The 26,434-nt window shown below is 31.4% G+C and overlaps 1 protein-coding gene across 1 annotated transcript; it reads left to right on the forward strand.

Annotated features, from left to right (window-relative positions):
- Window positions 1-9,288: 9,288 nt before the first annotated feature.
- Window positions 9,289-9,976, forward strand: LOC146881818 (CLAVATA3/ESR (CLE)-related protein 12-like). Its single transcript, XM_085668579.1, has one exon. It carries the CDS (start codon window positions 9,295-9,297, stop codon window positions 9,577-9,579), a length of 285 nt encoding a protein of 94 aa, XP_085524705.1. The 5' UTR covers window positions 9,289-9,294; the 3' UTR covers window positions 9,580-9,976.
- The last annotated feature ends 16,458 nt before the right edge of the window (window positions 9,977-26,434 follow it).

Genomic DNA, 26,434 nt, shown 5'->3' on the forward strand with positions numbered 1-26,434 from the left:
ATGCGTCTTGCACATGTTTGTGATGTTTATTTTGTGTATGTTTAACAAGAAAGATGTGATAGTTCATATGGTTCAGAATGTTGGTTTGAATCTTAGAGGTGATGAGCTTGAACTTTAGTTAGGGAAAAACTATAATATTTTATTATTGTTAGCCTTAGTGACATTTTTGGGTAGGTGAAGAGCTGAAGGTAGGTTTAATGAATCCGGACATAAAAGGTATTTAGTTGGGTTTAATTAGACATATAAAGGGTTTAATTAATTATTTTATTTTATTATTAGATGGAAATTAAAAATAGAATAAGTGGGCATAAACTTATTTTTTTAATGGGTGTAAAAAAATAGACGATTGGAAAAGGTGAGGGTGAGAAAGGCACGTGTTTGGGAATTTTTCTAAGCATAAAGAAGCTCCGTAGGAAGAAGGGTAGAGCAAGAAGGGGTCGTCGAGAATTTTCAGAGCGTAGGAGTTCTAGGTAAGGGGAGCTACACCATGTATATATGTATTTTTCTTGTTTATGTGATTTTTGTCTTGGACATGAAATAAGAATGTGCTTATCCTTGGGGTAGAAGAAGGTTGTATGTTTTGTGTAAAGGGTGCTAAGCATTGTTCTCCTCAAACTCTTTTTTTGGTGTAATTGCATTGAGTTTGTGAGTGTTGAACATGGAATTGTTAGGGGAGCTAAACCCTTTTGGTTGTTTTTGTGTTGTTCTAATCTATTCACGGGTTGAAAGTGTTTTGGTTTGGGAAGGCAATTCTGGAATCAATGGTAGTGCAATTTCAAAATTAAGGGTTTGTGGTGTTATGTTCATGATAAGTTTTGTATATTGTTTTCGGGGAAGAACTTTCAAGTGCAAAATTTTATTTGGTGGGTAGTCTTTAAATGGTGATGTTACAATTATTTTGGGTTAAACTGGTGGGTGTAGATCGTGTTGCATTGAAATGGTTGCTTTGGGTTTGAGATAATTTATGCTTAGGGTATGAATTGGTAAGTGCAGGTACCTGATCATTTTTTATGTATTGGTTAATTGTTTTGGTGCTCAAAATAAAAGGTTGGAAAGGTAAGTCAAAAGGTTTCATGGGTTATTAAGTGTGGATTAATAGTGGGCAGTAATTTTTTTGCGTAAATCGCAAGTTGGATGTTGTTGAAATTGGATTTTGGTGTACTTGCACGTTGTTTTTCTGATTTCTAACACTGGATGGGGTGTCGGGCGCTGACTTCCTTCCACCAGGCCCTAGGTCTCAAGTTTTGGGGCATCGGGCGCTAGTTTCCTTCCATTGGGCACTGAGTCTCAGGTTTCTAGGCGATGGGCGCCAAGTTCAGGGCACCAGACGCCATTGACTTTTTTATAGTTTGCGTAGTTTTAGTAAAATTGAGTTTTTTAGTTCGTTAACCATTTGATTGAGCTGAAATTTTGGCAGCTGATCCATAACATGTTTTTCACTTTGAACGGTATGATCTTCGTTTGTATAATAGTAGTTAGAGATATATGTCAAGCATGATTGTTGTTTTTCTAGTTATATTGTGTTTGGTACTTTTGTTGTGATAAATTGTGATAGGTTCTATTTGTAGTATACTGGATGTTTGGACATGATGAGTAATGTATGTTTAATATAATGATCAGGATTGTATGATGTCAATGTGTTGTGATACATATGATGATGAGGCCTTGATGTGCATGTGTGTTTATTGATCATGGATGCGGATAATTATGTGATTGTTGATTGATGTATGATCATGATAAGACAGTGTATACTTTGATATGAATGTAATGAAAGATATCTCTACATAATTACTGGTGGTGCACTTCGCTAGAGCTCCAAATATGAGTAATGAGAAGTTGTGCACTTCGTTGGAACTCTTGATATGAGTAATGTGAAGTTATGTACTTCATCGGGTATCACCGTTAAAAGTAATGGGAGATTGCATATCTCGTTAGGGCTTTTGATTTGAGTAATGGGAAGTTGTATACTTCGTTGGAGGTCGCTACAAGAGTAATGAGAAGTGACATCTTTGGTAAGTTGCGTACGCAAATTACGAATCGGTTCGTGATACTGAGTTTACCGATAATTGTGTCATTTGTGGCGGTAACATCTTTGTGCGGATTGTGTTGAATACTCAGTGTAATTGTATGACATTGTGAGACAATGGTTATATAAGGATTTGTGATGTTATATTTTGTACCTTGATGATATTATTTGGATTGGGTGAGAACTTGTTTGGTTAATTGATGTTATTTGTGATTGATGGTAGCTCACCATTTCTCTTGTTTGTGTTTGTGTGATGATCATATAACGTGTGTGTTATATGAGAGCAGTGAATGTTACATGTGTTATTGGTGACGCCTAGACGAGGAGAGATGATCCACGCAAAAACTTTGGGATTTTATTTGGATAAGCTTTCGTAAAATATTTTAGAAATTGTTTAAGTTGAGTTTTTGAAAATTTTGTCTGATTTAAGTTTTATAATAATACCCATTGAGGTTAATTCATAAATACTTTTGCACGTATTTTTATTTGAATGAAATTGTTAGGTATTGTGAATGTAAAGTTTTAATTTGTTTTCCTATGTTAATATGATGGTATCAGATGTGTATGAAAGGATTTTAATTGAGTCATTATTGGCTTTGGTTCTTTAAAGAACCGAAGTCTATACTCATGTGATCAAGATATTGGTTCGATTATCCTTGAATATCTGTCTATAATTGTACAAATATTTTCAAAAATGTCACTATCATTGTAGACTTCCTTTTTCTTATAAACATAGTATTTTAGGTGACGACAAATTCTATTTTTGTACTAGTGAAAAGAAAATTTAGTCATAGTTAGATGAACATAAGTGTGATAGACCTAAAAATCAGTGAAAATGATAGGTTATTTGACATGGACAATGGGATATAATCAACACGATGTATAAGAAGTATGAGGAGAAGGGCAAAATAGTCTAACCTATAGTAGGAGGAAAGAAAAAAACACTAGAAACATTTGTGTGCATCCAACTTTTGTGCAGGAAAAGTATTATGGAAAAGAGAAATTACTATGAAATGAGAACAAGTACAAGGAGGACAAGGATCTACAAATGAAAAGGAAGGCTACATAGCATAATATGTTGAGGATAACTTGTAGTGCATTGGAAGAAAAGCAAATGTTGGCCATCAAAAAGTTTGGGATGAGGAGAAATATGCATATACCTCAGATAAACAACATAAGAAGCCAAGAAGCCAACATTGTGCAAATCTAGACCCAATACAAAAATCTACATCTTCAAGTGCCTTAAGTGGTTTGAATGAATTTTATCAATATTTTGTAATGACATGGGAATATTGATTTCATAATGACATTGTTACATTAATTTTCTTTTGTTGTTTTGGATTATTTGTTAGTATTTTTTTTTGGTACATTTCTTTAGTACTTATTCGAGCACTCTAAATGCTCCCATTATTATAGTTATTATTCTTTCCTGATAAAAAAAAATATATAAAATACATTCTTTTCGATATTTTTAAATCACTTTTATAATTGATGTAAATTTAACAAAAAGAGGAAAGAAAAACCTTTTACATTCTTTATTAACCTATTTTTTCTTAAAAAAAATCTTAACTAATTCAAAAAGATACTTTTATAAACCGATTATATCCGTAACGTATATATGAAGTTCATTGATAGAATTAAAATAGAGTAAAAGGAAGAAATTAAAAAAAAAAAGATTATTTGCCTAGAAAATGACATAAAGTTGCACTCGTACCAGTTGCAACAGTGAAAACGACACCGTTCAACTAGTTAAGATGTTGACAATGACTAAGAGTGATGGGAACAAGCTGCACACAACCAAAATCAAGTGTCAGACACAAAAATTGACATAGAGAAAATGAATGAGATTAAACTTACCAACAAGTGTGGGATCATCGAAAGAAAAAACAACAAAATTGATGGAAATGAGAGAAAAATAGAAAAATAGAATGCAAAATGAACTTTAATTGCTGCATGTGGATAAATCTTATATGGTTTAAAATGTCAAGAATGCGACCATTTAAATATATATTTAACCTTTCTAATTATTTATTTAAATAAAAAATTGTTACTTGAATTTTGAATTATAAAATTATTTTATAAATTTGATTTTATAAAGTTGATTTTTCTTTAAAAATAAATATCAGAACCATTTCAAATATATCTTAATGAGATCAGTTGTTTATTATTAGATCTGTTGTATTATCACTATAGAATTATTATTAATGTCTAGTCTTATGTTTAATATGCATATACTTTAATGTAATGAGATATGTTAAAAATTCTATATCAATTAAGAATAAGATAAATTTAAAATGTATAAATAGATTTCAAAGTCAAACCATAAATCACTTAATTTTAACTAAGAAAAATGTTTAGAAAGATAAAGGGAAAACAAATTAAAAGGAAAAACAAATTACACACTTTGTATTTTATACTTACAAATACATTCACTTTTGCACAAAGCACATAAATGGTATAATCTTTCTTTTTCAAAATTATCAAAATGAGACATATTTCAAAAAGAAAATATGAAAGTAGGTAAATCATGTCAAAGTGATACGACTTTAGTTTAAAATATTTTTAAAGTTGAAATTGTGCCAAGTTAACACAATTTTGGGCATTTTAAACTGAACTCGTGCTAGTTGGCACAACTTTGTTCAATTTTGGTAAAAGTCATGTCAAATTAGCACAACTTCAGTTAAAAATATTCTAAACTGAAGTCGTGTCAATTTGACACGACTTTAACTTTAAAAATACTCTGAATTAAAGTCATGTAAACTTGGCACAACTTCAACCTTAAAAATGTTTTGAACTAAAATCATATCATCTTAACACAACTTCTTTATAGTGAAGTTGTGTCATCTTGGCACGACTTACCTACTTTAATAATTTTCTTTTGAAATTTACCCATTTCAGCAATTAAAAAAAAACACAAAAATGGTGTTTCTTCCCCCAACCCTAACTCATGGTGTTGAGTGTCAAACTTTTATTGTGTATTTAAATGAAGTGGCTAATAGATATTTAACATTCTTCCATAAAAAGAAGTGCACCAAGAATCTGAAAAACATGAAAATTTCTGATATATATAATATTAATAACTTATTACGGTTAGAATATGTCTCTAAACTCAAAAAACTTACAAAATACTTATAAGTCGTACATCAATAAGATTCTTGAACTGCATCCAATGTGAGATTTAAGCCAAGTTTTTATAGAACAAAACCCTCCAACATGGTGTTCTCATAGGCTGCACCACTTGCATGCATTATAAAAGAAAAGAAAAGAAAAAACTTTACCCTAATAACAATTATTATTGATTTCTTATGATGAGATTGTGACCCTTATGTGTTGGAGGGGATAGGAGGCCAAAGAGCACCATATCTATGGTCTATTATGGGTAAAACTTTTTTGCAAGATATAATATTGTGAAAAATTTATGGAGAACAAGAGAAGGCACATCGCTTTCTAATGTAAAGTTTACCAGCTGCTCAATAGCAACGGCAGTCAAATAATTTGTGACCTATTAAAGGACCTTTCAAAAGCTATTAGGGCTTCGTATATCAAAATAAACACCTTCTCCTATCACACAGGATGGTCCATACCTTCACCAATTTTTAATCCAAATCCTTCAAGGGGCTTACCTAAGTTCACTCCTACTACTACTACTACTACCCTCTTTTACTCTTTTTTATAAAATTATTTGTTTATTGTGTTCCTTTAAAAGATTAAATATATTTGTATACAATATTCGTAAACTCGTTGATATTATATCTATTTGAAAAATCAAATATATTTATATACATTTTCTTCTTTTAACCTATCTAAACGTCCTCTAATAATAAAATCAAGATATAAAGTTGTAAAATCTTGTAATACTAATATCTCATGGCAATCGAAAAATGTATAATTGAAACCTATGTTGAGAGGAAAGAAAATAAATTCCATTATTTAGCTATTCGGCTACGTAGTATGGGATATTTATTATTTCTCTCTTTTTTTATGGTTAAGGTTTTGAACTCTCTTTTGACTTCTAAACCTTTATATTCTATAATGGTTTTCACGTCTGCAATAGTAATAATCTTAAAGAAGTGAAATCAATAAAGAGCTTCTAAGTTGTGCGTCGCCCACTTGTTGATGTGAAACCCCGCTTTTGACTTCAAGATATATACAAAATTTTCACAATTTGGAATTTATTTCAATTTTTGAATTTAAATTTGAAAAGGGATTCGACTCAATTTTCTTCCAAGTTTATTTTATTAAATTTTGAGTTGATACGATTGATTTAGAGGAGTATCATTGCAATAAATATTCCTGAATAATAACTCGAAAATAAAGGATACTATAGACACAATCATATTCAATTAATTTCTTCTCTACTTTATACACTATTGTATATATGGTTGTATGGGTTAGAGCATTCCAAATATTTCCATATTAAATATATTCTTTTTGCCCATTAAAAAAAAAATACTATAGAAAATAATAGGATTTAATGCAAATTATTGCTACAAGATTTCTTTCTTTACTGATATTGACATTATCATTTGTCTACGTTATATATCCTAATTAATGGAAAGTACATAGTCTTTAAGAGTGAGCAAGAAGCCCAAATGTTAGGAGAGGCTTTCTAGTATGGAAATAAGAAAGAATAATCATTGGTGGGTAGTTGTTCAAATTAATCAACCCTTTGACTTATGTTCTTAAAAATAAATTAATATCTTAGATGAATGGAATATTTGTAAAGTTCACTATTAAAAGATAAGTGAAGGTACAAATAAATGAAAAAAAATCATACATTTAAAGTTACATTTTCTTTTATCAATACATATTTCTTACCTGATAATGTTATAATTTAAGTGAGTTGATTTTTTTACTTTGTGTAAAAGTAAGTTTATTAAGTGATATATAAATGAGAAAAATGTTTTGGATATAAGTAATCAAAGTATGAGCACACAATTAAATTTAACTTTGTTAGATGACTTTAATGTTTCCATCCACAAGCATTCAACAAAATATGTATCATTTCTTAATATCCAAACCTTCTCATGACGTTCAATTATTTAAATCTTCTTTATTTTTAGCTTTAGTGCTAATAGATTTGTGAGTTTTTTTTTCTTACCTTGTTCAACTTTATTATTTTTCTTCAAGACTTAAAATCACATTTAGATTTATAACAATCTTCCTCTCTTCATACGCAAGTTTCTTCCACTTTTGCATACTCTCCCTTAAAGGATTAACCATGAATAGTGTTAACTCTTTAATAAGTGTATCAATTCGTTACAAGTAGTAAAATGGAAGTCCAAGTAACGTTTTTCCAAGGGATTTGTGTTCGTTTGTCTAATTGTAATTATTTACTAATTTCAGCAATGATGTCAACATAAAATATTGGTTTAATTTAAAAATAACATGCAAAATTAATAAACACTAAAGTTATAGAAGAATCTAGGAAAGACTTCACCAATGTTGGATTTCATGAACCATACTAACGCAATATTTCCTACACAATTTCTCTATCTTGCTCAAACATCCTCATCATAAGCATTCTAGCCCCTAATTCCTTAGAAGCAAGTTCTAAGTCAAATATGCCAAAACATTAATTCCTTAACTATTTTAACACATGAATTGCATTCAGATTTGATGTATTGAATGACCTAGAGATTACGTCTATTCCTAGAACCCAATCTCATGGTTGTTCTATTCAAGGTTAAGTTCCAATTCATTTCCCAATAATTAGATACAACCAAATAACAAATATTTCCATCATGCACATTAATAATTGAGATAGAACATATGAACAACGAAAGAGATTACATTGCATAGGAAAATTACAGAGAGTATAAGTTCATTACATCCAACCCCAATGAAAGAGGAGTTTAGTCACTCCTAGGCATGTAGAGAACAAAGAATGGGTGAATTTGATGGAATGAATGAAGTGATGTGAGTTCTCCTTGCCCTAGAATGGCATTTTTCGTATTTTATGTCGCGTTCCCACACTCCAGCACACCAGTTTCGTTTAATTTTTAAAACTATAACCACTTCAGAAAATCACTCTCTCACTGGGCGAGATGACTTACTTGCTGGGCGACCGGGGCTATCTCGCTGGACGAGAAGGTCCTGACAGAACAACCTTACTTCTTCTCTAATCCTTCACTCTCCTATACAATAATCTCCAATAAAACACAAAATATACCTAACCTAAAAACAACCTAAAACTTCCCACAAAACACATGAATGAATACAATTAAGAGGTCCAATCAAATATGAATAATAAGTATTTTTCATACTTATCAAATACATTACTAGTGACCCTTACATTCATTATCATAACGGAACACACTTGCCTCTCTATCCGGAATACTTTTTATACAAGAATCACTTTACATCTACAAACACTCTATAAAACATATTTTATTACTTAGCATGATGTGCAATTGTTCCTTTCATACCTTCATTAGAAGTTTAGTTTCAATGCTACTCTTGAGATCTATCAATATGTTTCCTTTTATTTTTCTTTGTATATTACTTGACCTTTTCATTTTTATTTAATGTGAGACTCAAATTAACATTTAGATTCCTAACAATTTTCTTTTTCAAGTGCAAGTTTCTTCCATATTATTACATTCAGTGATTAAGCACGAGTATCTTACTAATGACCCTTACCTTCATTTACTATAATGGAACAAGCTTGGTTGAGTGAATAAGACTTTTGATACAATAACCACTCTATATTATACTTGTTGCAAGTCAGTTACTAAAATGAATCAAGCTCTAACACCAGTATTAGGAAACACACAATAGGAAATAATATTTTTTAACAATAACAAACCCACATATTCGTAGTGAAAACAGTAAATCACTTAATCATAAAACAACCAAGGTTAGATGCACGAGCTTCTTAGAAGATGTTCTAAGAAAAAAAATATAAAGAAAAAGAAAATGAACTTCTTCCTAAATTAAAACTATCTCAATATATGTACAAGATAAAAACAAAAGAGCATATAAGTAATTTTACAAATGAATTTTTACTTTTAATCTCTTAAAAGTACTTCTGGATAAGTTGGTTAAGCATAGTAAATAGTTATAGTAACTTTTGAAATAATTAAAGCTAGTGTTACACTCAGTTGTGTAGTGATGGGTTTGCTAACCTAACCACATATATATAAATAGTAAACTCATAGTAACCTTGGAAACTACCCCAACTTCTCGATCATTCCATTAGCCATCTGAAGCTTATAAAATCCTCTTCACTTTATACCACCTTCTTCCATTCCAACATCTACACCACCATGGCAAATACAAGAGCAACCCCACTATCCATGCTTGCCCTAATAATCTTCTCTTCATTCTTCATCACTCTCCACGCACGTGCCACTCTCCAAAGCCACGTGCCATCATTCTCCCACCATAAAGCTCTTCAAATCCAAAGGCTTCTCCACAAATCAGGTATTGACCTAGCAAAACGTGCACGTGATGATGAAGATGGTGATCTTCCACTTGCACCTGGAGACAGACTTGCACCAGGAGGACCAGATCCTCAGCACAATGGAAAACAACCTCCACGCAGGTCTTAGGGTTTTGTTTTGTTTTGTTGTATGAACGCATGCATGCATGCATCCATGCATGCATCATGCCTTTGTTTGGTTTTATAGGTATAGAACTTTAAGCTGCATGGTGTGGTACCTTCTTTCTTTCCTTAGCTGTGTTGTGAGCTTTGTAGTATTCTCAAATAGAATAATGCTATTTCTACTCACAGTTTCTGCACCATTTTTTTCTTCTGTCAAACTTCTCTTGGTTTCTCTCTCTCTGGTAGAAATTGGTGTGGAAATAGCATTACTCTTTCAAATAATACCTGTTTTGGAGCATATGTAGGTGGATATGTTTCTGTCTTTGTCTTTAACTTTTATCTGTTTCTTTTAGTTTCTGTAATCTTCTTTTATAGGAGGTGTTTTGGAAGATCAATGAAGAGGAACCAGGGTTTTTTTTTTTTTTTAATCGTTTAATATAATTTTCTTTACGTTTTTGTCATGGATCAACTACGCCATCAACTTAACTTCCGTGAAAAATCAATATTTTCTATTATTGTTTTTTAATTACGTTTATAATACTTTAGGTGTTTGAGATAAACTTCTGTTGCATGTATTATCGAGAAAAATCATACCAAAATTTATGTTAGCTTTAATACAAACTTTTATTAAACGTATTAATTAAGATAAAGGTGTAATTTTAATCGGAAAATAAAATACACGATTCAACCTCGTCTTAAGATTTATACTTTTTTTACATAAATAAAAATGTACTTTTTCCAACTCTTTTCTGTTTATTCGTCGTAAAGGCAAAATTATTTCTACGGAAAGTAGTTTTAGTCATGGAACTTCTTAATTGGAAGTACTACGGATATTTATTTATGTGTATATGCCAAAAGGAGAATAAAGTTGAATGTTTCATTCAAGCTTTCCACTTTCGCTTTTAATATATATATATATATATATATATATATATATATATATATATATATATATATATATATATATATATATATATATATATATATATATATATATATGAAACTTAATTTTGTCTATCCATTAAATTATGATTTTATACTATCATAATTAATTACGTTAAATTTTAATAAAGTAAATAATATAACTTAATAAATTGATAATTATTATTTTAGTATATATTTTAAATTTATATAGTTAATTTTATTCAACAAAAGTAACTTTATAGTAATATAACTTTTTCGTATATAATTTACGTGACCAATTAAATAATATTTATATATAATAATAATAATAAATCTGAGAGATCAGAGAGACTCTAATAGTAATCATTGAATTAAATCTAGGATATAAACTGAAAATATAATAAAAAGACAATCATGTGTCGTTCTCTCCTTGTTGTTGCTTATAGTTTTGACTTATATTTTCTATATTAGTGTGTTTTGTGTTTTCTTTTAAATTGTAGTTTTTGTGTGAATCAAATTTTTTTTTCTTGTTTTCTTTTTAAAATTGTACTCATAGTTGTATTGTATGATTAACTCGTCATCTCTCTTTCCAAGTCACAATAATTAACAATAAGAAATTGATTTTTTTTAAATAAAAAAATAGAACACATCTCTTTTGAAATCATGATTATATTATTCCATTTGAAACTAGTTGTACATAATGCGATAAAAGAAAACATAAAAACAACAAGAAAAAGTGAAAATTTGAAAAGAACAAAAACATGATGACAACTGAGTGTTTATGCGTATTGAGAAGAAAAATAAAGTGTATTGAATAAATTATGAAATATATATATATATATATATATATATATTCCAATTTTAATATATTTTTTAGATTTCAGGGAGGATTTATTTCAAATATGGCTTGAGAAATGTCTAATATCTTTATATATTAATGTAGTTACTTTCTTTGAGAAGTAATAATGGACATAAAATTAATTACAAATTATTCATGAGAGAAAAAAAACATTTTGAAAGATATTTAAGACAAGTTAATAAAATAATATAGTATTTAGTTTACTTTACGTACGTTAAATGCATAGTATTTTAATAGCATGCATGATTTGTATAGTTAGTTAATCACAAAAAGGTTTCGGCATTAGTATATCTTTTAAAAAGCAAATATATGAATATTAAGTTATTCATCAGGACTATGCCTATATGGTCTTTTAAAAGAGTTATATTTAAATTAAGATTGAGAAAACAAATCCAAATTATAAAAATATTTTTTATGAACAAAAAGAAATTATAAAAGTATTGAATTTAAAAAAATATTATAAAACACCATACAGTTATGTAACAGTAATATGCACTTGGGTTTCATTAGCTGTAATCGAGGGCATTAAATTATCATATTTTCCATAATTCACTTTAATTTTGTAGGGTAGGTAAGAGGCTTTTCTATGTGTATTTTGTTCCCTAAGGCCTACAGGGTTTCTATAAGGTAAAAACTGTAATTGCTATCATGCTTTTACATTTACAATGATTCCTTTACTATCTATAACTAGTTCAAATTTTTCATTTAAGGGTTTAGTATTAAACTTTTCTATATTGTTTATATACATAAAAAAAATTCAACTTCTCTAATAAATTAAAATAAACAAATTATGCACTTCATTTTGTAGTTCATCTCCCCCTCCAGTAGATTATTAATAATGACAATAAATTTTTTTTTATGCTTATTGTATTTTTTTAATATAAGAAATTTACAATGTTTTTTGCATATAAATTATTATAAAATATAAATATTTTTGTTAATTTATTATAATGTAAGATGATTAATCCACGATGGATTGAGTATCGAGATTGATTTCTTAAAATGGAATACTAAAGTTTAATTGGTGAGTCTAGGGATGTCAAAAATATCCGTACCCGTGGGTATCTGCGGATAAAACTCGCAATGGATAAGAAATGGATATTAAAAATGGATACCCGCTACCCGTGGGTACGGGTATTTTTGATACCCGCATGTTAACGGGGCGGGTACGGGTATCATAGTATCCGTATCCGTGGATACCCATCCCCGCTAAACTTTAATTCACAAAAATACCCTTATAGATATATATATATATATATATATATATATATATATATATATATATATATATATATATATATATATATATATATTAGTAAAAAATATTTTGTCCTAATTTTTTATAAGTTGCACATCTTGTCTTCTGTCTTCATTCTTCCAACTTCAAGTATTGTTACGTTGTCTTCTGTTTTCATTCTTCCAACTTCAAGTATTGTTACGTTGTCTTCTTTCAAGTACATCCCTTAACATTTTTCTCTTCTCCTTCTTTGAAATTGGGCATATACATCAAACCATATATAGATAGTGACGTTTATGGTATGCTTGTTGTCAAATGATGGAATCAAAATAAGAATTTTTTGCACGTGACAGTTGAGGTTTATTATTTGATTATTTTTCAGGAATCAATCGGAGAAAGTGGAATTGTTGATCAAAACACTAATTAAAGAATTTCCATCATGTTGAACGTCATTTTATATTTATATTTATTTAAAATTTATGACAATGATGTATTTTATTTTATTTTATTTGAATTTATGATTAAATATTTATTTTTTAAATAATTTTATAAATACCCATGGGTACCTGTGGATATCCGCGGGTATGAAAAAAATAGACGGGTACCCGCATAACGGATACCCGACGGATATGGGTATGGGTACGGGGCAAATATTTATCTAGCGGGTAGGGTACGGGGAAGCTACTACCCGTACCCTACCCGCCCCGTTGACATCTCTAGGTGAGTCCCGAAGCTAACCACTATTCAAGCATATAAATTTTTTGGTTGTGTTAAGCATATATAAATGTGGACTCCAACTTCACAATTTTTTTTTTTTATTTCATGGTCCCTTTGAATTTTTTTTTTTTTTTTTGTAAAATAGGGACAAATTGTTAGGATAGAGGACGACATTACAGGTGAACTCATCATTTATCCTGCCGATTTCTTTTTTTTTCTTCAAAAAGCTAAGTCGTCTTGATGGAGACCGGTTTATGTTTATGAAAAAAGTGAAGTCGTCATGTATCCTGACGACTTCACTTTTCACTTTTTTTTACGTAATTAAATAATTTTTATTATTTTTTTAATTTAAGTTTATTGGAAGAATAAATAGTAAAAATAAAATATATTATTGGAATAAAAGTAAACATTAATATATTTTAACATTGATTAAAAATTAAAAGACAACAATTACGTTAGTGGAAATTAATAAGACAATCATCTTTGTCCTCGAGTTCCACATGGAGGTCGTCTTCTGGGTCTAGTTGGTCATCTTGCTGGTTGTTGTTGGTGTGGTTCATCATCATCATCATCTTCATCTTGATGACTTTGAGGAAATTAGGGATGGTGAACTGTTGTTTGGGGGGTTTAAGAAGGCATTGACAGAGGATAGAATGACATTGATGATGAAGATCCTAGATAATGGGTAGATGGTGGTGTCATGGTTGAGGTGCCAAACATTTGTGATGGACTAACACCATAACTTGACTGATGCGGGAAGAAACTGTATGAGGTAGGGACATGTTGGAATGGGGTGTTTGATGGGTTGCCAAACTAAGGGTGTGAATGTCCAAACATTTCACCATGACCCATAGACGACTATCCAAAAAATTGGTGGGGATGATGTATAAAATCTGGAGAAGCCCCGACATGGCAATGTAGGGTTCTGAAGCAGGCTAGGAAGGTTCTTGTGACATATCATATTGTAAAATAAATAGCAGGGTTATTGCCATGAATAAGTACGTATGATAAACAAATGTACAACATTATAGTAAAACTAACCTCATAGTCAGAAGATTTTGTAGATAGAGATATATAACGGATAATGTGGTTTATGTACCACTGTATGTAGGGTGTTTCATCACACAAATGGTTGTTTCCGGTAACCTTGAATGATTTGATTTTGTTGGTCATTCCAAATTGCAATCCACTAATGATGATGTGCTGCCAAATCTCTGCCATTTCTCCCCCTCAAGTCATCCCTGTGAACTTGATCCAAGTTAAACGGGTCAGGTGGAATGTTTTGTCTTAAACCAAATTGATGCATGACTCGATCCTCCTAATGGATTTCGATTGCCACGAAGAAAATTATAGGGATTGTGGCTCTGGCCATTGGAGGTATGTCAATCACAATCAACCGACTAACTTCGTTTTGAATGTAAGGCCTCCACAAGAACTGAAACAAAATTGTAGACATTAGTTTCAAATGTTAAAAATAAAAATCTTTCAATTACCTTAATTATTACTTGTCTTGTACGTATTTGATCAAATCTCAAGCAAAATTCACTAATTGAAATGGAACCAGGATTTGTCCGATGGGTTAGGTTCATTCACCTAAAAATAGTAGCAATTTGAAGTTAGTTAAATTACAAGGCAAGAAGAAGAAAAAAAAATTAAGTTAAAAGTTAGCTTTACCTTCTTACAACGAGGAAACCATCCCCATCAGCCACCTCCTCATCACTTAAAGGCTCAAGTTGTGGAGCTATAAAAGTAATCATCTCTCAAGCCCAACATTGTAACAAAATCATGTATCCAACAATATTTTCTTAGCTTAGGTGAATGCCATGGTCTAGCCCACGATATAGTCAGGCTAAAACTACAGACCCCTAACTATAATTGCCGACTACATTCAAGTCAGCTAGCTTAAGTAGATACATCACATGTACCCTAGCTGTAGACGTGTCTGGCATTAAAATGCTTCCAATCAATGTTAGTATGTATGCTCTCGCATATTGAGCAATAACATTATTATTTGCATACTGTGGAAGTTGTTGGAAAGTATTATTTAACCAAGAAACTCTAATTGAGTTTCCTCTTATGGTTGTCGGTGGTGGAATGACCCCAAATGTTCATGGAAGGTCGAGAATATGTCTTCCACCGTGGTGGGATCGGTGACCACATCTTCATCTATCGGTAGGCCAAGGAGGACGGCCACATCCTCTAGTGTCACAGTGGTCTCTCCATGTGGGAAGTAAAATGTATGAGTTTCTAACCTCCACCTTTCTAATAAGGAAGTGATGAGAAGGTGGTTCACATCCATGTCTGGAATATACAAGGCGTGTCCGAATCCAGCCTATTCAATTAAATTTTTGACACATGGATCGATTAAGTCTTAGTTGTTTAGAATCCAAACTCTAGCTCACTTAGGTCTAAGAACTTGTTCGTTCCCTTCCCATAAGTACTTTGTGATATGTTTGTGTTGAAGCCAGAGTAGTGACATATCCTGAGGAAGGAGTCGATTTTGTGCCATGCTAAAAAAAATGTCATTAACGTGAGAAGAAATAAGGTTTGAAAGGGAAAAAATTAACCTAATTTAGCGCTTAAATCTGAAAAACGAAATTTAAAATTAAGATTAGTGAATAACTAAAAGCTTGAAAATAGATGCATGGAATTAAGTGGAAAACCCTTTCTGGAAAATGAATGCGTAAGTGGAGAAGTCTTTCTGCCAAATGAATGCATAATGCAGCAAACCAAAGTGAGTAAATTGAACCAATGCAAGCATTTTATTGACGTGAATCTTTGGTGTCCAGATGCCCTCACTTAATTATTATTGAATGCATTCAAATTTGCAATGAATGAGGTACTCATGGCAGTCAAATAATGCTTGAAAAGTTGCCAAGTTTTTTAGACAATTGCATGCAAATTTAATATTGTGTATGGCATCGGTAATAAGAGGAATCTCTAAACTCCACTATTTGGAAGAAACTTGTCGTAGTGAAGTAGTGCAGTTGCCAGCAGAAGCAAACAAAAGCATGCGATGGTGTCAGCGTCCTAGACAAAGCAAAGTCGTTCTCATGCATACAGTTTCTAGTTAAAGTCGCTATCACCTAAGTCGGTTTCATTGCATTGAAGTCGTCCTGACATGCACCAGTTTCTATTAAATGCCAAAGCAAAGTCGTCCTAACATGCACCGACTTTCATTTATAACGCATTAAAACCGTGGTGGTGGTTAGCAGTTTCATTAAATCTTATGCATTGAAGTTAGTAGCATTCATTATGGTTTCTTTGCAATATTTAAAGCAAAGTCGTTGGCATTCATTATGGTTTCAGTGCATTAATTAAAGTTAAGTTGTTGGCATTCAATAATGTTTCCATTAAATTTTAACTAAAATTGCGGTGGCTATAAAATTGTAATCAATATGCTTTGTTGATGTTGTAGAGGCTATAAACTGGATGAATGTATGTGGTTAGGTCTATATGGGAGAAAGAGCGGACATTTATTACATGATGATAAGGCAGTCGAAAAGTTTGAAAATGACCACAATCACACCACCGATCATTTAATTTAACTCTAAAAGACATTGGTAGGCGGTGATCATGTGGAGAAAACATCTCTTGAACTTGAAATTCATTATTTTCTCCTGGGTATCGGCACACTTGACACATTTCTGCTTATTGTTGATTTTTTTCTAATAATTGCATTTATTTCCTGTAGATATTGGTGGCCTGCTCGTAACATCGAGTCTGCATTAACCCCTCTCTCAATAAACCATGTTTTAGTCCTTTCAAATGTTGCCTTAATTAGGGCACAAATTGGTAATGAACGAGCTCTTTTTAAAACAAAATTCATACATTCTGCCAAGTTTATTGTCATGTGTCCGAATCTACTACCCCTGTTGTAGGCATGAGTCCACTTTTGTAGTGGTATCCTGTCGATCTAAGATGCCACTTCAAGTGAATAGGATCTCAATGCCGCCAATATTGGTTGTTTGACCTCGTAAGTTGTGAAAATGCAATTATATTAGTTAGTTTAATTTTTTAATATCATTTTCAATGAAGAGATAATATGGTGAATGAAAGAATATTTTTATTACCCATGTTCATTAACCGGCTTTTCAACTCGTGATTCTTGAACTTTTTGTTGATGTTTGAAGCAATATGGCATATGCAGTATACCGATTGCAACCCATCTGCTTCCCATTCTACTTCTTCAGATTGTAGGGCTGCCAATATGTCTTTCCCCCTGTTTGTTATCAAGCAGAGATTTGATTGTGGTATGACGTACTCCCCTAAGAGTTGAAAAAACTAGATTAAGGCCTTCTTTGTTTCTCCTTCCACTATCGCGAATGCCAAAGGGAATATATTACGTGATCCATCTTGAGCGAACACTGTTAACAATGTCCCTTGATATCTTCTTGTGAGAAATGTCCCATCTACTTGGACAAGCTTGCAATAATTAAACCCTTGGATGCATGGTTCAAAAGACCAAAATACTCATTCCATAATATAACAAGAATGGTCAGGTTGAGGATGACTTCACCTATAATGTTGTCCTCTATTTTGGTGACTTGTCCCTATTTAAAAAAAAATCAACGGACCCTTTTTTATAATTTTGACTTTAAAGGGACCTTGAAATACAAAAATCCCTAACTTCAGCATCTTCTATGGCCACAAACTTTTTCTTTGCCTCTCAAAGTGAAACCACTGTCTCTTAGTCTCCTCGTATTATTGTTGAGCCTCCTCCTGTCAATACTTATCCTATGCAAACCATGGCAAAATCTAGAATATTCAAACCAAAGGCTTGGAATACTATTGTCGTTCACCTTATTCCACTAAATTCTAAAGTTGTTATCAATGATCCTCCTTGGAAAAGTGTCATGAAACGTGAGTATAAGGCTTTCTTGAAAAACAACACATGGACTCTCGTTACCCCACCTCTTGGAGCGCATATCATCACGTGCAAATGGATTTTCAAAAACAAATATAGTTCTGATGGCTATTTACAAAGACATAAGGCACGCTTGGTAGCTCGTGGTTTCAATCAAGTTGTGAGTATCAATTATTTTAAAACTTTTAGCCCCATGGTCAAACGAATCACCATTCGTCTGATTCTATCTCTAACTATTTCTACAAAATGGCCCATCCACCAACTTGATGTGGATAACGTCTTTCTCAACAGAGACTTGGACATTGTGGTATATATGGAACAACCCTAAGGGTTTTCAACATAATATGGTCAAATTTGTCGGCTAAATAAAGTCGTTTATGGTCTCAAACAAGCACCTAGATTCTGGTATCAAACGTCAAGTAACACCTTATTTCATCTTGGTTTTCATTCTTCCATTTCTAATTCTTCACTTTTCATTCGTTGTCATGCAAGTTCAACAATGTTCATTCTTATATATGTAGATGACATTTTGATTATAGGAACCTCTCGTCTTTCCATACAAGAATTCATCGTTACCTTAAACAAATATTTCTCCCTTAAAGATTTTAGACCACTCCAATTCTTCCTTGGTATTGAAGCTCATTGGCACTCTGATGGATCAATGGTTCTCATCCAAACTAAGTATGATCGACACCTCCTTCACAAAGCTGACATGGCTTATGCAAAACCATAACGCACACCCATGGTCTCATCGCTCAAGCTTGTTGTTGATAGCTCCATTGTTTTCATTGACCCTACTCTCTATTGCCAAGTCATTGGAGCTCTTCATTACCTTACTTTCACTTGTCTAGATCTCACTTATCATGCTAACAAAGTTTCTCAATTCATGCATCAACCACAATTTCATCGCTGGAAATTTGTTAAATGAATTCTTCGATACGTTGCTTGCACCTCTTCTTATGGATTTGGTTCACTTATTCTTTTAATCTTTCTCTTCGTGCTTTCATCGATGTCGACTGGGGATCCGACCCAGATGATCGCAAGTCAAATTTAGGATACTACATCTATTTTGGATCAAACATCATTACGTGGTCTTAAAAGAAACAATTTATCATTTCTCGTAGTAGTACAAAGCTAAATACCATAGTATTGCAGCAACTACAACTATTATTTTATGGATCTTGTATCCGCTTCAAGAACTCTATTTTTCTTCACCCTCGTCTTCTATGATCTACTCAGACAACTTATTTATTGTTCTCCTCACTGCTAATCCCATTCTTCATTCAAAAACCAAACATTTCACTCTTGATGTCCACTATGTTTGAGATCATGTTCAAAAACATCATTTTCTTGTCTAACATATTCCTGCTCGTGACCAAGTTGTCGACGCCCTTACCAAGCCCATCTCCTGTGGTGCCTTTCATCAATTTTGGTATAAACTAAAGGTTCACGACTTTCAGTCTACGCCTTAAGTTTATGGGGCGTGTTAAGCATATATCCATTAGTCTTTTTCAGTTATACATTATAGGTTTTGTTTAGCTGTTTCTTAGCTTACATATAGGGTTGTACCTTCTCCTGTATACACATCTTTTCACAATAATAGACACATTTTCTTTTCTCTTTCATCCAACTCGGTCGAATACTAAGTCCAAGTAGGTCAAATACTAAGGTTAACCTCTTAAAGTCGGGTACTAAGGTTGGTCTCTTAAGACCGAGTAGGTCAAGTACTAAAGCTAGCCTCTTTAGGCCAAATATTGGATACGACTTATCTCCTTCATACTAAGCACTAACTATTATCAATCTCGTAATCGAGTATTAAGAACGATCTCTTAAAAGCCAAATACAGAGATGACAATAACAAAGAATATTAACAAAGGAAATGAAAAACATGAAGATATTAGGAATGAAGAATATATGTCCTTTGTAGCACAAGATAATTACAAAAGGAAAATAGTCATTTGAGTGCCATATATTCAAGATATAATTATAGAAAGTGATATTGATACCTCTTTTGAAAGAACTCACCGAACTTTGGAGAGCTTAGGGATTAATGTCATGTACTGAAGAGGTTGACACTTGTGGTTGTGAGGAAGTATTTCTACTCTATCCCCATGATGGATGCCAAATGTTCTTATTGAGTTTTACATTTCCCGCTTCAATATTTGTTGGCAAACACGCTTTATACATAAAAAAAAATTAACATAATAAGATTAAAAAGATTATATTTATTCATTTTTTAAGTTTAGAAATCAAAATATATCAAAGTTTTAGACATGGAAGAATTTTAGTGTTGCGTCAAAATCCAACGACTAAAAACATACTTAATCGTTTTATAACAATGGGCCGAGTAAGTACACATAGTTTAAATTTTCAATAGGTTAGACCTTCTTATTTGAGACTTAATCTGACTAACTAATATGTGGAAGTATAGATTTATTGTTGATCTACAAAAATAAATTACATTATCATCATCAATGAAGATTTAATCAGCTATATTCTTAGCATTAACCACTACAAAAAAAGTGAATATTTATGAAGGTTAAAATTACAATTTCTAACGATTAAAAATCTCCACAAATGTCATTTTTTACGATTTAAAAAATCGTCAGAATTACCCATGTCAAAAACAGTTTATGACAAATATTCTAACCACGGGTATTGTTGTCAGAAAAAAGAAAAAACATAATAACAGTTAAAAACCACTACAAAATAAAGTCTAATTTGATTATATTTATCATATTTTGAAGGTTAAACACCGTCACAAAATACATTATATTTTGACGGTTAAATACTGCTACAAAATGTATCATATTTTTTTACTGTTAAAAGATGTGGGATTATGGAAAGAGGTACAAAAGAGGTGAGATTATGGATTTGTGAATTGTGGTATATATTCATCCTTAAGATGATAAGAAACAAGAAAGATGGAGAAGTTTGCAAATTTTGGTTTATAAACACGAATTTTTGTTCCTGTAAATCAAAAGAAAAAGGAAAAAATAACAAACTTACAAGTGCCTATCGTTAGAGAATTGTGAATTCAAATAGATTAAGAAAAAACAAACAAACAAGAGCCTTGTGTTTTTAACCATAATTAGTTCTTAACCTCTTTGCAGTTAATTTTTTAAATTTGGACCAAAAGAACTAGTTAGGTATTGCAACAAACAACTACTGTCTCAAAATATATTAAACTTACAAACTTGTAATAACTAATTAATATTTTAAATAAATGTTTGATTTATAATTTGAATAACTAATTTTCATTTTCCATTTATCTTGTCAGCATTTTTTTCTATTTATTTTACATTCATCATAATAATTTATTTATTTTCTCCTATGAATGTTATAGATGAAAATTCTACTTTCTCATGATCAAGTACTTTTAGTGTTATGATTATGTATACTCTAGATACTAATCATTTTTTCAATGGTTTAGTTTTATTATGCGTGCATATTTTATACACTTTTTGAACACTTAATTTTACTTTTCTTGAATTATAACTAAATTTAATTTTATTATTTTCACCGAAATATGTTTAAATAGGATTAGTTGAACAATTATGCACTAGAATCAGTCTTTTAAATCCACTTTAAAGATAGTAAATCTGTATTGTAAATTTTACCTGCAACATTATGAAGGATATGAGAAAAAATTAATGACAACAATAATATAATACAATTCACTATATGTCATTTGGATAACATCTTAATTTTTTTAATTATTTAATAATTTTATAATAATAAATTATTGCAAAGATTATATTTAAATTGAATTGCAAAAACTATTAATTTAAATTTTATATTAAATTAGAATCGATTCAAATGGTATTCAATTTATATTGAATTTGTTTGGTTCAAGTAATATTTTAATAAAATATTAATCAAATCACGAACATGTTTATTTATGATAGAAATGTTATTAAACATGTTCATAATTAAATTATATTAATATAACTTTCACCACTATTTCTTCTAATATCTTTTCTATTGAATCATATTGAACCAATTCCTTTTGCCTTTTGCTAAAGTTTTACTATGCTACCCTAACTTAACAAATAAAGTGCTTAACCACCAAAAGAAATTAACTATACTAAAGAAAGTGCAAACTCACTATAACCCTCACATCATTACATTGGGTAATAATTTTCAAAAGAATAAAATACCAATCAAGTAACTAGATCTGCAACACAACTTTAGCTTAACATGTCCATGAATGCACCTTGATCAACTAAACTAAATTATCATTATTAGTTTAATTATGGATCTCATTGATCAGACAAAAATCCTAAATATCTCATATCTACTACTACATTCTTAACCATTGCTATATATATTATTCCTTTCAATAATAATTTAATTTAATTTTTGTAGGAAGAATGATGAATGAAGTAAACTGACCCTGAAAATTTCAAGAAAAAGAAGTGTAGACCTAACATGAAAAGAAAGACAAAAAAAAATATAGGTGTTAATTAATAAAAATATTTGTTATGCAGAATTACTAGCAGTATATTAATGGTATTGATCTCATGAGAGATACAAATTATTTTAATATTTAATTATATAATAAACAAAGGATAATGTTGAACTTATCAAACATATATAGTTAGCATGTCATCGTTATGTCATCGCTATATATTTTCAGTGGCATTTAGTAGACATATTTGAACAGGACAAAACTTGTTACATTCTATGTTTGCATTCAGTTGTAACTCCATCTGTGTGTATCCTCACCTGCATCAAGTGCATATCATTTTTCCAAAAATGAAAGCAATCTTTTAAGTGAGGAAAACCAATTCATAAATTATTAAGTTGAGGAACTTACAGCAGGAGAAAAACGAGTTCCACAACACAGAGCAAATGAGACATTAGGATGAACATACTCATGTCCATAAAGTTCACCAATGAAGCTGAGGCTATAATATACTTGGTTGGAAATTGGTATCAGACTAGTGCAGAGATGCCACCAAGATACTTACGTCTTATCTTTTGGCCACCAGACCTCTATTCTAGTAGCAACCAATGAGTTGTTACCCTTGTGAAGCAATTTAGATACCCGAAAAAAATGTACAGCAAATGGTTATTTATTGAGAGAAAAAAGGTTCACTTCCCTTTTTTGGTTTCTTTTATGTGTGTACTAATTTATGGTCGAAAGCAATTAAAACGGAAAAGGTAGAAGAATATCTTCCCCCTTTCTTGTGAATGAAGGAAAAAGTACAGGGCATGCCAATGTGAAAGAGGCATCAAGTATGGTCCATCTCCTCCATGCTAGAACCTTCATATAAAACAATTTGTTCCTCACCCTTCCCTTTTCTTCTAACATCTGCAGTCACTAATTTTCTACCCTCCCTCACCCTTCTACACTTTCTTCTATCCCATCCTCTTCTTCTACTCAAAGGTTCCTCTACAATATACCAACTCATACCTACCTACAATGCAAACACCAAAACAATTCATTAAGGTCTTCCATTCACCACTTCAGTGACTGCTTCTGTCTCTAATAACTGATATAATATGATAACCATTATAAATTACTCATGCATTGCACAACTAAACCTTCCATGTAGAACCTAAAATGAGACAAAAATAGGATAAATTTTAATCAGTACTCACCTTTCATTTTTCTCCTCGATTTCTGACCCAAATTCGCAACAAATTCTTTCATTTCTTGGTGTTTGTTACACCATTTTGACTAAGCTGAAAAAGAGCCAAGTGGAATTCATTTGCTTGTTGGAAAATCGTGCTGCATATATGGCATCTTGAACCCCTTTGAGTTCATGAACGTTAAACAATCCATCAAGATCTCTTAACCAAGCCCTTTCATGTCATAAGCTTGTTATCTTCTCCATAAACTCTTATTGTGAGGACACGCAACGCCTGATAGGCACAGTGCTCAAGTGGCATCACTGATGGCACCTTCTGCATCTTTAAGAAGAAAATAACACTGAGCTCTATTACCATGAAGCACAATTCTCTCTTAGTTTTAAAGGGCACATATCTAAAGCCTGAGCACTTCGCCACACCCTTTTCAATCTCCCAAGCAAAAAATCTCTCACTTCCTTCTTGTTTCAGAACATATGACAAGTAGTCATCCAAATTTAACCCATCAAAATATTCAGTTGTATACCTTGGCATATCAATCCATGACTTATCCATTAGTAGATCTATCTAGGCTGAGTTCAAGGGAAAAAACCTAGCTGTAAATGATTGGATATAAAAGAATAAACTTATTCAAAACTTATATAAGGAATAAATTATCATTAGTTTATGACTAGTATGATATTTGGCTAATACAAATGAAGTACATATAAATTTCTTACTCTAGTTCACGGTTAACCCATAGGTCAATTGTATTTGGCTCATACCTGTTAAAAAAGAATGAAGGTAAATTATGATATCATAAATATAACCACTTCGCAAAAGCAATGACTGAGCAAGCAAAAACAATAGCCAATAACTACATTGCAAACATAAGTCATAGATGATTATTCATATGAAAATGACATTTCATTGCAAGTAGGACAAGAACTTTGAGTTGTCCTGAAATAAGCCAAAAGAATTAGTGATGTATTTGGGAAAGCTGCAAAACTTAGATGGGTTCATTGATTGATTATATGCGACATTGGTTGATTTTTGTAATAATTTAATAATTATTTTATCAAACAAGTGAGCCAACAAAAAATGTACTGTAACAAGGGTAACCGACCATAAGGCATGATTATGTTAAACTAAGTGTGACAGACAGCTTACACCAAAGCATATTGTCAATCACACCACCCCAAAAACACTGCAATTAAATAAAAAAAAAAATCATGAGGTCAAATATACAAGAGAAGCGTTGGAATGATATTGAAAAACTCTGAGAAAAAAGCATTATAGAATGCTTGGGAGACAAAGAATTACATCAGAAACTAAACCAATCTTTTGACATAATAGTAACAAAAATCCGCCAAGATGAAGTCAGGACAATTTCTGAGAAAAGAACCATTGATGGCCATAAACCATACCCCAAGGCTACCAACAAATGCCCAAGGCTATCTAATACTTGTTAACGAAAAAGTAAGTTAGTAGGAGACCAATAGTTATAAAATTCAGTAAGATATACCATCAAAGAGACAAACCAATAACGGCAGCAATCAAGTAACTATTAACAATCAAAATTGAACCAAATAATATCGAAAAGAATAGTAACTTTATCAAACAACAAAATTAGAGAATATGATAAACAGAAATTTTTTTCCTAAAGTATGAGCAATACCTTCTACCAGAAATTATACTTAAAGAACTCTTTCATTTTAATCACATCTACTCTAAATAATGGTTAAGGTTTGGGTCAAAGAAAAGGAAAATCAATAGAATAAGAAGTTACAAACCTAGAAATCAAAGTATGATTGGAAAACACTCATACTACCGTTTTATCGAGAAGAAGAAAGACCATACCGCTTTCAAGAAGAAAGGAGATTGGAAAAGAGATCAAAATTATATTGATAATTGTATGAAATCTGTACCTGAAATTTGAGACCGAGAATGTGAGTGAGAGTCAAAAAGAAAGCAAACAAAAAATTCAGAAAAATAGAAGAACAACATCGAAACTGAAATGAAACAAGAATCCTAACATCTACAAACAAGTACTAAGTATGAAAGGTAACAAAACCAGCAAATATAAACTGTAGAAAACTAGGCTGAGCTAAACTAAAAGGCAGGAAACTAGACTAATCTATAAAACATTGCCCAACTCAAATTGGACATAAATCAAAATTTATTTTCTTTATTTCTATGTAATACAGTTTATTTTCTATCATTCTATTCACCATACCAAATTTACTACCTATACTATCTACAGAAAATATCAAATTTCTACTACTACTATTACAAACAAAAATTTAAATTGACTCTTCAGCTTTGCTTCCTTATGCTCAACAAATCTATAGAATTTATCCTTTTCAGCAATGAGCTTTCTCTTTAATTCTGTTGCAGCAGACACATGTCATCCAGTGAAGGTTGCTGAATGTGTTGAATGAGAGGTGTATGAATATCAGCATCAACAATTGCAAAATCAGCACTTGAAAAATCAGCAAACACTGCAGGAGTAAAATCAGCAACAACAGCTGCCACATTATTCAGTTCAGAATGAACATAAAATTCAGAATCAACAGCATTAAAATCATAATCAGCAGTAGCAGTAATAAAATCAACATCAAGATCAGAAACAGCAACATGAAATTCACCAACTACTGCAACGTTGTTATCACTTAAAACTGTGCCAAAATCAGATCAATCAGCAA

This window comes from Vigna unguiculata, chromosome 11 (assembly GCF_037176805.1).
Source record: "Vigna unguiculata cultivar grain cowpea cultivar isolate G323 ecotype 2 chromosome 11, ASM3717680v1, whole genome shotgun sequence".
In the NCBI taxonomy this organism is placed as follows: domain Eukaryota; kingdom Viridiplantae; phylum Streptophyta; class Magnoliopsida; order Fabales; family Fabaceae; genus Vigna; species Vigna unguiculata.

What these genes read in the sequence shown, in the direction of transcription:
- LOC146881818 (XM_085668579.1), top strand. Translation starts at nt 9,295, where the DNA reads ATGGCAAATACAAGAGCAACCCCACTATCCATGCTTGCCCTAATAATC.